This window comes from Calypte anna, chromosome 2 (assembly GCF_003957555.1).
Source record: "Calypte anna isolate BGI_N300 chromosome 2, bCalAnn1_v1.p, whole genome shotgun sequence".
In the NCBI taxonomy this organism is placed as follows: Eukaryota; Metazoa; Chordata; class Aves; order Apodiformes; family Trochilidae; genus Calypte; species Calypte anna.
The window spans coordinates 5,265,299-5,278,577 of NC_044245.1; the positions used below are offsets into that span (position 1 = coordinate 5,265,299).

The 13,279-nt window shown below is 40.7% G+C and overlaps 1 protein-coding gene across 3 annotated transcripts in view; it reads left to right on the forward strand.

Annotated features, from left to right (window-relative positions):
• The window catches only part of CTDSPL (CTD small phosphatase like), an 84,130-nt gene extending 76,130 nt beyond the window's left edge, over nt 1-8,000 (forward strand). For all 3 annotated transcript variants that reach the window (XM_030444540.1, XM_008502208.2, XM_008502209.2), the window contains 2 exons: nt 1,404-1,589; nt 3,476-8,000. In XM_030444540.1, the coding sequence (XP_030300400.1) occupies nt 1,404-1,589; nt 3,476-3,601 (312 nt within the window). In that variant the 3' untranslated portion in view covers nt 3,602-8,000. The remainder of the gene's footprint in view (nt 1-1,403; nt 1,590-3,475) is intronic.
• Nucleotides 8,001-13,279: the final 5,279 nt, after the last annotated feature.

Genomic DNA, 13,279 nt, shown 5'->3' on the forward strand with positions numbered 1-13,279 from the left:
CTCATAATGCCAATATGAAAGGCTCACAAGTTACCATGGTTATAGTGAGAAATTAGAACAAATAGCCTGTGAGTAAAGCAGTATATTAAAGCTGGGCATGAAATAAAACTCACTCTATTTAACACTATCTACACAATCAATCAGTGATCCAGAAATTTACTTTATATATGAAAATTGGGAACACGTTTTTGGTTCTGTCAAGGTGCAATTGGAATCTGGAGTTGGAAAAATCAGATGCTGTGTAAACCTTGAAACATCCTCCAGGAATATTTTGTGCCCTCTGGTCTCCAGTTAACAGTAGTACCTCGTAGGTAGTTTTGTGGTAGACATTACAGTAGTAGATATCTTCAATTCTTCCCTTCTTCCAGTGTTTTGTATTTGTGGTGTCTTGTTTGTGAAATTGCACTGAGTATTTCCAAATAATACTTCATCACAATAAGCTTTTACTCCAACCTGGTGTAGAGATGGTGGAAAGGGGCAGGACTCCATTTGGACCTACTAAATGCTGCCTTACCAGAGAATTCTTCCCTCCACTCTGTTTACCATGTGAAAAACTTAAATAATGGAACAATTTCCTACTGTAGTTAGATGAGTGGCAGTTTTCTTAGTTAAGAGATTATTGATTTCAGCATCAGTTTTGATTCTCAGCTTGAAATACAGGAAAATGGTAACTCCTGTCCTGCAAAAATAATTTATGACATGGTTGTTTCCCATTCAGGTTTATTGGAATACTTTTTCTTGGCCAGTTTATATGAATTGTAGGATTCTAAACTGTGCCTCAAAGTATTATCTTATAAAAAAAAATACAATTTCCCAGTATAGTACAAGGGTATTTTTCCTTTTAACATCTTTGATTATTATTTTTTTAATGGTCCAATTATGCAATTTAATAATCTTAAGATTCTCAGTGACCCAGTGGCTCCATGAGCATCATTTGAAAAAGCTGCATTGAGCTCAGGTGCCTTCATTGCAGTTTTATTTTCAGAGCCACATAGAGATGAATGAGCTGTGGAGATGGCTTTATATAGATTTTCATATAGATTTATAGCTTTTTTTCATATAGATTTAGTATTGGCTGTTTTTCTGGTAATGTTTGGTGAGGTCTCTGGATCCATCAACTTCTGGGTAACTCTAGGTTGGCCCTAAGAATATAACCTGATCAGTAAACCACAGAAGACTATTAAAGTGCAAGTTACCTTTCCATAGAAAGATAACCCTGCTATTTCTGTGTTACATCTCTATTAATCACTTCAGCTTTGCAGGCCTGTGAGTTAATTAAAAAGGAAGAAAATTAAGAAAGGGCATTTTACCTGAAATTAGTTTGTCTCCCTTCTTTGTGCAGTTCTATGAATTAGCCTTGCCTCCACGTTGCTAACTTCATGTTTCTGATTTCTCTTTTTAAGTATGCAGACCCAGTAGCTGACTTACTGGATCGCTGGGGTGTGTTCAGGGCAAGGCTCTTTAGAGAATCCTGTGTTTTCCACCGAGGGAATTATGTGAAGGATCTGAGTCGACTGGGACGTGAACTGAGTAAAGTTATTATAGTAGATAATTCTCCTGCATCTTACATCTTCCATCCTGAAAATGCAGTAAGTATTTTTAAGGATTAGAAGTACTCAACCCTAACTTTATCTTTCTGGTCCTTGCACAGACTTTGATTCAGAAAATAGCTTTTCAGAACACTAATTTGTATTACCTGCTGTGTTTTTCTAGACTGTGGGGTAGGTTCTGGTGTTCACTGCCAGCTGGTGAAGGATTAGGGCAAACATCTTGACAGTGTCTCATAGGCACAACTGTTCAGTTTATTTTTTGGTATGAAGTCCCTCAGTTTTGAGAAATACCTAATGGTGTAGAACCCAAATAACAAATGTAGCTCTAAAAAGCAAAGCTGCCCTCCAGTATAGTTTTTGTTCTTTGGAGTGGTGATTACACAAAGGATGGTTTCCTTGAACTGCTTTTGGTACTGCATCTTTTTTTCACTGTGTGTGAATGAAAAAAAATTATTAGACAAGATAATTAATGATTTACTGGTTACAGTCTTGAGTTCTGCATTTGTGGACAAGGGGAAGAAAATATGAAGATCCTGTTGTGTTGTTATGGTTTTCCTTTTAAGTATTCTTGTGATAACTTGATTCATAATTAGAAATGGTAGTCAACAGGTTCATCAGGTTTTAGGAATAAAGATAAAAGTCATCCAAGAGTACTTCAAGGAGCAGTGTGAATTTTCACTCTGTGTGTTGTATCAGATCCAGAAGTTTGGGTAGAATCTTCTGGCACTTGCTCCATCCATTGCTACAACCAGTACAGATGCTCACATCTGGTTTGTAGCTGCCAGGACAGCAAGCTGGAGCTCCCCTCAGATCTACTGACTTAAACATCTGAGCTGTACAATACTTTCTTTGATGTTTTTAGGTTGCCTTGTTTGTGAACTGTTAAAATTGACATAAGAAGTCTTCATAAGAGACATTGGTTTGCCTGGTGCTGCCTCTCCTGAATAGCATTTTTTTTATTTGCATGAGCTCTTTATCTTGTAGCAATCAGCTTTTACATTCAGATCCTGCTACCGTGATTCCCTAAATGACTGGATAAAAACTTTTTTCTGGTCGATGCCACACATGGTTTAAAGTTGCTATTTATAATAAGCAGGAGCTGCAGCTCTGATTTATGTTCATGGTTAAAATTACAATCCTGATCCAGATCGTCATTTGGTATCTCAGAATTCAGTGCCAAGAAAATAATGAGCTGTAGAAATTTGGGAGATGAAATTAAGGGCCTTGTCAGAGCAGTTTAATCATACACACAGGAGTGCTGCTAGCTAGCTGATACTGGAGTCTGTGCAGAAATGGAGCTTGTAACAAGATCCAAGATAGTCTTTTGAAAACCTCAGTGGACTTCCATAATGAAGATACAAAAATCTCCTTCCCCAAACCCAGCCCACATATTTAAGAAGTGTTATTATATGCATTGTTTTCTGAAGCTGCACCCAAGGATTTTTATTTTAATTGGAGAACTGTTCCATCCTCAGTGTTTCAATCTTTCCTCTGCATCCTGGTGCCAGGAGTGTTTGTTGCTGCCTGCCTGTGTTGAGTGACTCAGGCTGATAATACTTGGAGGGGAAAAAAAAAGACTTTCCTGTAAATAAAGTGTCAGTACAGCTCTGGAACCTGCATCTCCCTTCCAGTCTGTTCTGAGTATTGAGGTGGCAGAGCAGATTGAGCTGCCTACTGTTTGGTCATAGAGGTTACCTGGAGATGTAGGAGAAGTTCATCTGCATGTGAAGTGGTTGGCAGCTGGATTTGGGGTTGGTTTTGCATACTAGAAAATGTGGACTGCAACCTGTTACAGGTTTTGAATGCTAAAAACCAGCAGTTTGCCTTCCTGTGATGGCAGTGGGTGTTACAGGGCATCTACACAGGCAAAACTCGTGTGGTCTTCATGTCTTAAAGACACCTTAATATCTATTGCTTTGTTGCAGGTGCCTGTGCAGTCCTGGTTTGATGATATGACAGACACAGAGCTGCTAGATCTTATTCCTTTCTTTGAAGGACTAAGCAAAGAGGAAGAAGTTTACAGTATGCTTCATAAACTCTGCAACAGGTAGCCCTTAACTTTGACTGACTTCTGCTACTAGGTTGCAGTTGCTACAGGCTGTCTCCATCTTTTTCAGCTCTTTCAAATGTAAGCTTTGGGGAGGTCACCCCTGTCAGAAGTGCTACTCTTGATCTTCCTGTTACATTGGACACGAAGGACAATCATGAGTGATGCTATTATTAAGCCTTCAGAAGCCTGACTCCTAAGGTCATGTGTTCAGACTACTTTTTTAAAGGAGAAAAAAAAAAAAAAAAAAAAAAAAAAGCTATTTTAAATGGGACTCTTTTAATGAATTTCATAAATGGACATCTTTTACTGGATCAGCTTTTCTTAAAACATGCCAAAAAAGAAGCTTGTATTTCAGCAGTTGAATTTCTCTCCCTTTCTTCCCCTCCCACTATGCAGACAATTTTACCCCCCTGCTTAGAGCAGTTGACCTGACTCTGAATTTTTTCTTACAGAATGAAGTGCCTTTTTGAATGTTATTTTAAGATAAAAAAAAAAATTCATTTTTGTATAAGACGTATTTCCAGACATCTTTTAGTCTTGTATTGTCTAAATGCTTTAAAAGGAAAAAGGAAAAATTTTATAGAGCACTGTAATATATAACAAAGGAAAAAAGTTGAAACAAAGATGCTGGGTTCCTGTCTCCACAACGACATGAAGTTGTATTACATTTTGTCATGCTCAGAAGGTTCAGACGTTTGTGGGAGGGGTGATTTTTGGATTCATGTACATGGTTGTTTCACTGATTGGATTTTGGGCACAGTTTTGAACACATCTGCAGTTGTTTGAGTATTAGGGAATGATGGAATTGAGAAAATAAGGTGGCGAGCAGATCTGAAGCACCTTTTATTCTAGACAGATGAAGTTCTGTTGTCTCTGCTTACGCACAACTGCCATGCCTCTCGTTTGGAAAACCATTGTCCTGGGAGAATGGGGAGGAGATCTATTTATTAGTTTTAAGATTCTTTTCTTCAGAAAACCCATCTGGGTAAGCTGGATCTGTATTGAGCTGTTTGGAGTACTTTTTTCTTTTAATTGCTGCTACTGTATACTCACCAAATGGAGTTGACCATCGGCTGTTATACTGTTTTTGCCACTGTGCCTGTGCTATGAAACATTTTCAGTAAGCTGCAAACTTGGGCAATAAACAAAATGCAGGCTTCATTACCCACCCCTATATATTAATCCTACAGTATCTTGATATACCAGAGAACTCAGTTAAAGGTGACCTGCAAAGGATTTTTTTTTTTTTTTTTTTACATAGTTTGTTTGGTTGTTTTTTTTTTTTCAATTGGGATGAAGCCCTCTCCCATCTTTGCTTTATAAAAATGCAAAAAAAATGTTTTCCCACATTCTTGATCTGCATTCGTTCCTCCTTATGATGTAAGTTGCAGGCTTGGAGCTTCATCAAGTCTTGCAAAAAGGGCAGAAGTTACCAGCCTAGACTAAAAGTGGTCCTCTGGCTTTGGAGTTGAGTCCTCTGAGAACCTGCTTGGCATCTTCTCTGGTGCCATTGGTACCATTTTAAGAGTGAGTCTTAAATATTTTAAGTCTTGAAGAACAAGGCACACCTACGGTTTTGGGGTTTTTTTTCCCTTTCCAGTGTCACCTTGTAATTATTTTCCACATAAAAATCACAGCTACATTTGGCTGTCACCAGAGAAACCTAATGGAGTAGTTGGTGCTTCTAATCAGCCTTATGCTAAATTCTGACTCGTAGATCTCCTTCGCCTTTCCTGGTTTTTTTTCTCAAAAAGTCTCAGCGACTCAGAAGAAATTTCTGGTGCCAGACTTGGATTCTCATCCTTGTCTGAAGCACTGGGGAAGCAGCTTCACAAATTCCTTCATGGAAGGGCAGGGCAGCCCAGGCAGGCAGTGAGAAGGTGCTTGTAGGTGCAGTATAAAGCTGGCCAATGTCTCATCCCATGCAGTGCAGCTGTCTGCCAGCTGCCCTCTGCATCTGGGTGTTGGGGGCAGTCCTGTGACACTCGTGAGTCTGTACAGCATCACCCTTTTGTTTTCTTACCAGCTGGCATTACCTTAGTACTGTATAATTCTGTGCCACAACAAAAGACAAAGTTGTCATTAAAAAAAAAATAATAATACAAGAGAAAACAAAACAACCGATGTTGTTTGGGGAAAAAAAAAAAAGGTGGTATGGATTCTGGTTAGTCCATCAATGTTTACTTTCAGTTTCAGATTGTTTTAATTTTGTATTTGACTTGGGAGTAATGAAACTGTAAGCTGCCAAAAAGTTGTTCTCTGAGCAGTATTTTCAACTGTGTTTGAAGCTTCTTCGGCTCCAGGCACGGTTTGCAGGGAAGTATTCAGGTTGTAGTTAGTTGTGCAGGTATGATAGGAATGGCTGGAAAAAAAATTCAGACTTTCTCGCTAGCGTTAGACCAAACAACCTTCCAATCAGACACTAAACAACCCCACCAAGATGTTGCCATTCAACGGTTGTGACATGTGAGAAAAAACCATGTCCTTGGTTTGCATTTCTGAGAGCAGCGATTTCATAAACCAGTTGCCTTAAGTCTGTGAATGAATGTTGATTATTAAAGTGTCTTGTATTGCTTTTAAATCCACATAGAATGGACAACTGAGCTTCTGCACCAGCTTCTCGATGAACGGTTCTGATGTTCTCCACATCCATCCTTGTTTCTTATTTATTTTGGCTCTTGAAGTTCAGAAATCAAAAAAAAAAAAAAAACAAAAACAAAAGAAAAACCTTATTTTCACTTAGAGCATTAAAGTGACACTTGTTGAGAATAAAAAGGCAAAAAAATTAGCAACAGTTTTGATCTCTGTTAGTATCATAAGAGTATTTTCTATAACTTCTGATGCTTTTTAATTTTATTTTTTTTTTAACTCACACCCATTGATATAAAAGAGTGCTCTTCAGTCAGGTTGGGGCTTCCCTGGGTATTCAGATTTGGCCAAAGGGGTCAAATTGTCATAGTTGTTTATTTTGACACTTTCATCCTACTTGACATTTCAAGTGTTAAGTTTGAGTGGATATACAGACACTGTATGTGTATAGAGTTTCTAGATTTTAACAAAGCAATATAGTTCTGTCCATAAAGTCAGATAATGAGTGGAATGTTTGTAAAATTTGCAATACGGGTATTTGATTGTATTTTAAATACAAGATCCTAAAAAATTGAAAATTAGGACAAAAAGACTTGTTTCCTGAATCTCTTGCTTATTTTGAAGTGCAGTTAATGCACGCAGGTCACCAGGGCTGTTATAAACCCTGGGGTTTGATTCTATTTTCTGCATATTAGAGAAACACTAAAAAGTCTTTTTGCAGTTGGTCATTCTGTTCAGCTCAAGAAACACTGCCTGGCTTGAAGTTCTGTTGTCCTTTTTATGTCGGGTTAAAATAAAAAAAAAAAAAAAAAAAAATGGTTTTTTTTGCCTGTATAGGTATTTTTAAATTAAGCTGTAAGGCAGAATGCCTTAGATTCTTGAAATTCAACTGAAGTGTTACAATCCAATTGCCATTTGTAAACTAGGGCTGTGCGCAGAATACTTGTTAAACCACCAGGAAGCATTGGCAGGTTTTGAATGGAAGATGGTAGCAATTGTACAATATTGCTGTGTTCATTTAGGTAGCTTTGGAAGAATAACTTGTCTTATTTGTTTCACCCTTTAATCTTTTTGGAACAGCAAAGTTATATATGGAAGAAACTCAACACCTGAAGAGGTCTGGTTATCGGTGTACGCAGTCACTTTTATCACAGCATGATTTTGATTAGACTGGTTGGGGACAATAAAGTATCTAAATGACACTGGTGTGTACTGATGTTGCAGCTTTTGAAATTTCAGTGTAAAAAGAAAAAAAAAATAATAATTCTGTAGCTATATAATTTACAAACACATAATCCTATGTTTTACAGATTCTTTTTAAGCTAATAAAACACAGTACCGCACAGCCCTATTTGTAAAACAAAAACAAGTTTGTGCCTCTGATTTCCAAGGTGCTGTGATGTTTTTATGCCTTTGTGGGGTGAGGAGGGCAGGTGAGACTTGTGGGGGGGCAGTTGCTTAAAAAAAAAAAAATATATCTCTGGGCTAACTATGCAAAACCATCTGTCAGTTTTCTGTTTCACATTATGTTGTAAAAATCCAGCTGACTCTTTTTCTTTCTTGTTAAAGATCTATTGGGAACTTCTTAAAAGAGGAGTAAGCAATGGAAATGTTTCTTTCTTTATTTTTATTTTCTTTTTTTTTTTTTTCCTTCCTAATAATGGAGCTGTTTACACTTTAATGCAATGAACAATCCAGCGATACTTGAGAAACACTACAGATACCACATGAGTGTTTTCAGGAGAGAGAAGTGTTGTCAATCAGGTATTGAATGGTTTCTTTACTGTCACAAATAAAAAATTTTAACAATAGAGTTACTTGTGCATGGAATACTTCTCTGGGAAAAAGAATTTCTGCACTTCTCCTTCAGTAACAGTCACTGCCCTCGTTTGAACAGGATTTTCCTCCTCCCAGTGCACATCCATGTTAAGACAGCAAAAATCACCCATTTCTGTTCCACTCTCCTCCCCCTCTCCTCTTTTTAAGTCATATATAGGACTCCTTATTGACTGCCCTGGCACCTGCTTGTGCAAACAGAGCTGATGAACTACTGATGAACTCTGCTAAATAAATTGATGGTGACTCTGGCAGATGTTCCAGCTATTTAGATCTCTTGGATGAGATCATACAATAATTTGTTCAAGTCTCAAAGCTGTGTGACTTCTTTTGAAGGGCTTACTTCAGCTACTTGAATAGCTGTTCTTTAACATCACTGCCATGTCCAAATGAATATCTGAATAAAACACTTTATTTGGTTGGTTTGTCTATTTTGGGACTTTTTATCTGACGCAGAGCCTTCCTTTCGAGGAAAAGACTCATTAATGCTTAATGAGCAGAAAACCTCAGAATAAAACCTGTTAGAATAAGCAGCTGTCTCAAGATAGCACATTAGTTGCAATTAAAAATATTGTTTAGTTATTCCTGTGATCAGTCGGAATAACCCAGGCTGCCTTTACTTTGTACTGGTAGGCTGAGGTGTTGATTTTTTTTTTTTAGGTTTTTGTTTTTAGTTTACCCATCTCCTTAGCTGCTATTAGGATAAGGATGTCTTTCACTCAGTAAAACAAGTGTTTCAAAATTCCTAAGACAGCTTATTTAAAGTGGTGAGAAAGATACTGTTGTTGTATCCTTGCTGTTTGAAAGTGTTGGCAAAACTGAATTCACTGTAGTCTATCAGTGTACCTCTATGCATATGCCTCCCAATCTTTTTATTGTGTTCTGACTCAAACAGAGGGCCAACCCACCTGAAATTCCCTGCAGGATGGGATAGGGCTCTTCCAGGTGGGTTGCAGCTCTGGGGGATCCTGCATTCTCCAGCAGTTTTCCTGGCAAAGCAGCCTCCTCCATCCAGCCTTCCTACCAACCCAGCTATGCTGGCAGCCCAGGCCAAGTTCTTCTGGACTTCTCTGTTGGTGCTGCTGGAGCTCCTGGAAAAAAATAAATCATCTTTGGGTCATATATTGGTTTTGGCAGGTTGGCAAACTCCAACTTGAAAAGCTTCCAGGTGTGTTTTGTTGAAAGGCTTCTCAAGTGCCCTTTCGCAGGGAGCTGTGCTGAGGAGCAGCTTGTTCTGTAATTGCCTCGTGCCACCTTAATCAGCTCTGCTGAAGCACAGGACATGCAGTAAAATCTTGGACTTTAATAGATTGGTGTGACTCAGGAAAGTAGATCTGCATCTGCAGTTGCACACTGTGCCAAACAGCAGTTTTAAGAGGTTAGATTGGGTCAGCACCCAAACTGGCAGCAAACTGAGTTTCTGAGGTGCTGCTCGACTCAGCTGAGCTGTATCCCCCGGACTGTGCTGGACCCCCTGCTGCAATCGTGCCTTCCACTTCTCTTCTCTGCAACTCTCCATCCTTTTGATTTTGCAATTCCTTTTATTTTAGTGTTGTAGGCCCATTTGGTGGGGATGTAAATCACAGCAAAATGCTGGACAAAGAAACAAAACGCAGCTGTCCCCCCTCAGCCGTGGCCATCGGGCTGGACCCCAGCTGGGACAAGGCTGCTGCTACTGGAAGGCTCAGAGAGGAGTCACCATTAAGCCAGGAGGATGTCACCCCCTCAGAACCACTGTGCTTGATAATCATGGTTGGTTGTTCTGTCCATACAGTGTACACCACCTCGGAATCCCCAGCGTTATGATAAATGTTGCTCTCAAAGGGTCTGAGGGTTTTTGGAGGAGTTACTGCCTTGACACAGTGGGGTTTGTTTTCTTTGTCAGATTTTAATGGCTTTTCTGATTAAAAAAAAAAAAAATCTTTACAGTGCAACTGTGGTTTTATTATTTTTTCCATGCTTTGATTCAGTTTGACAATAAACTGTGTTATTTTTTTCATTCTCTTCATGCCTGATAATGCATATAGTTGGATGTCCAACCCCAGAAAGCCCCTGCTCCCCTCCAACTGCCATTCTCCTGGGGAAAAACCCTGGTAGCAAAAGCAAAGATTTTATAGAATTAGGCCAGAAAGTTCTCCTTGTTTCACTCCTGTCCCTACTCTTTGGACTTGCTGGGCTTTAATAAAGATTAAAGCCTTGACTGCTAAGCGTCAAGGGCTTCTTGCTCCAGCAGCACATTTGGCAGGTACGTTCAGTTCTCGTTCTTCCTTTTTTTTCTGTACCTGCTGAGATGTGAATTAAACAGCCTTGGTGCTTCCAAAGCCTGTACATAAGCTGGAGATGAGAAAGAAACAAGATCCTGGATTCTGGGGGGAGCTTCCCCCTTCCCTGGAAATGTTGAAGGCCAGCTCAGGTGGGGCTTGGAGCAACCTGGGCTAGTGGGAGGTGTCCCTGCCCATGGAAGGGTTGAAGCCAAGATGATCTTTAAGGTCCCTTCCAACCTAAACCATTTTATGATAAGGGGCTGGGAGAAAACAGGTGATGGGAACTAGTGGGATACTGTGTGCATTATGCCTCATACTTCCTTCAGGAGCACCCCATGGAGCAGAAGGTTCATCCCCATGGTGGCCTGAGAGTGGGGCAGGAGGCACATCACTGCATCTTCTTCCAAGGTGTGGTGGCATCTATCTGGTACCTGGCTAAGCCTGTTCTGAGTACATCAGTGGGGATTTTGAGCAGGTAACCTGATGCTGGTCTTGGGTTAACTGGTGATTGCTGAGCAGTCTATGGTCAAACAGCACTTGCACCTGAAGGGAACTGAGGGAGCTGCCTTTTACTTGGGTTGAAATGGTTGAAGGTGACCATTATCTGCTTGTCACCTGGCACATGGTGGCTGAGTTAGGTCTGCAAGCCTAATGCAGGTAAATGTCATTGAAGAAGTCTGAATTAAGCACTTTTTGGCAGATTAGCCAACAGAAATATGAGTATCTGATATATATTCATGTGATTTTAATAGAAAAATAATTCTATAAATCTTTTCAGGATTGGGATACTGTACGTCACACTCTTGAGAGGTTGAAAACTGTAGACAGGTATAAACTGTGTGTTTTTAAGAATATGAAAGTTTTGGGTGTAATACCTGGTGCCTTGGGCTCTTTTGGGCCTTCATGAGCAATAGCATTTGTGAGAAGGAGAGAGGAAGATTTTTGTCAAGTCTTAACACTAAGTGTCTCACTGCTGTGTGATAAATAAGCAGTGGAGAGGAGCAGCCCTGTGACCTGCTTTAGGTAATGGAGGGGAATGGACTCAGTGATCTCTTGAGGTCTTTTCCAACCCCCAACATCCTGAGCCCATTTCTAGCTGAGTGGGACCAGGTGCTGTGTAGAGTCAGGCTAAGAGTGATCACATCCAGGTCCTGCTCTGGGCACTGCATCATGGGGACTTGGAGCTCTGTGACCCTTAATCTTGCTTCTAGTGCTCTACCTAAATTCTGAAAGGACCTTTGAGCTCATCTGAACCCTCTGTAACACATCTTGGTACTTCAGTTAAGGCAGGTTCAGATGAGTAGTAATTCACTGGTCCTGATCTCTGACCTGCTGACTCAAGTCTTCAAATAATAACTGGATGGATGTGAACAAATATTTGGGAAGATGGTGGTTGCAGTTGGGAAATGGTTGAAGTATTGCATCCCAGAGAGGAGGATGAGGAGGCAGATGTGGTGGGTGCTGGAGAGCTCCACGGTGACTTTGCACTGTGGGACTGTGGTGGGCCAAGCTGTAGCACGGTCTGGTGATGGGTGCACTTGGATTTTATACATCCATGGCCAAGGTTTTCTGAGAAGAAAGAGGGTTTTAAAGGCCGTTCATGGCTTGGTCACACCACGAGATGGTGCAGCTGTGCAGCGTTGGCTTTTAAAGGCACCATAAAGGAAATTTAAAGGACTTTATTTCAAGTAAAAACATCACCAAAACTTTGATAGCTGAATCTCCTGCCAGGGTTGCACTGCACAGGTCCATAGGTAACATCTTCCTTCAGTTAAAGATCTCTCTCTATTTCAGAGGCAATTTCTTCATTTGCCCAAGAAATGCTGGGTTTCCTTTGCAAAAGGAACTTGAGTCTCCACAACAGAGTATGGTGCAGGTAAGCACGATAGTTTTAGTTTCTAATTTATTTCTTTTCCTTGAAAATGCAGAAACATGACCAGTGCTTAAAAAAAATAAAAAGATAATTAGTCTTTCTCAAATAGTTGAGTTGTTACACCTGCCTGTATGTGTTAAACCTTCTTCCCTCCTAAAACTTTGCTGCTGTTGTTTGGGCTTTGGTGGTGTTTTTGCAAAGCAACCTCGTTTTGAATTGGCTGAAGTAGATCACACGAATTGCGGACAAATGTTGAGTCTCCAGGAGGGTGGTGGAAAAAATAAAAAACACATTAAAAAGGAAAGCAAGGTGGTGCCAAGCTGGCAGGTGTGTAAGGACCATCAGTCCCGGTGCCTCTTCCGCTCTCCCACTGGCACGTGGGCACTGAGCCATGGCCAGACCTCAGCCCACAGGAGGGGAGGGTTTGAGACTGGGCCAGGGATGCAGCATCTGCCAGGGAATGGACCATGTTGGTGGGTTTGGAACCCATAACCACCACCCCCACCCCCCCTTGCAGCCCATCTCTCTGGTTTTCTCCTCTTACTGAGATTTCCAGTTGCGTGCTCCTTCCCCCTATGAAGGAAGTGCCCTGGCAGGAAAAACTGAAGGAGTTGGGTCTTTTGCCTGGAGAAGCTTCTGGATGGATGGATGGATGGATGGATGGACCTCATCACAGCACTGCAGCACTTCCAAGGAGGCTACAAAGAGTATGGAGGTTCCCTGTTCACAAGGAGTCATGGAGAAGACAGTGGGGACGAGTTGTGGCTGACGAACTCTTCTCTTGGCATAAGGGTAATTTTTTACAGTGTGAAGAGTCAGTCACAGGAACAACCCCCCCAGGGACATGGTGGAGAAAGCCACTGCTGGAGATTTTTCAAGATGCAAGTGGATGTGGTGGCAAATAACCTTGCCTAGACTCTCCTTCCCACAAAAGCTTGGAACAGATGATCTTTCAAGGTCTGTTCCAACCTCGATGATTCTCTTGTATCTTCTTCTACCTCCTGGCTGGCTGTCCCTGACACTGGGGTGAAGGAGGGGAGCTCTGCAGCTCCAGCAGCCTATGAGGATTCATCCAACCTCAGAGGATGCCTTGAAAAGCTAAATCCCAGGATGGGAT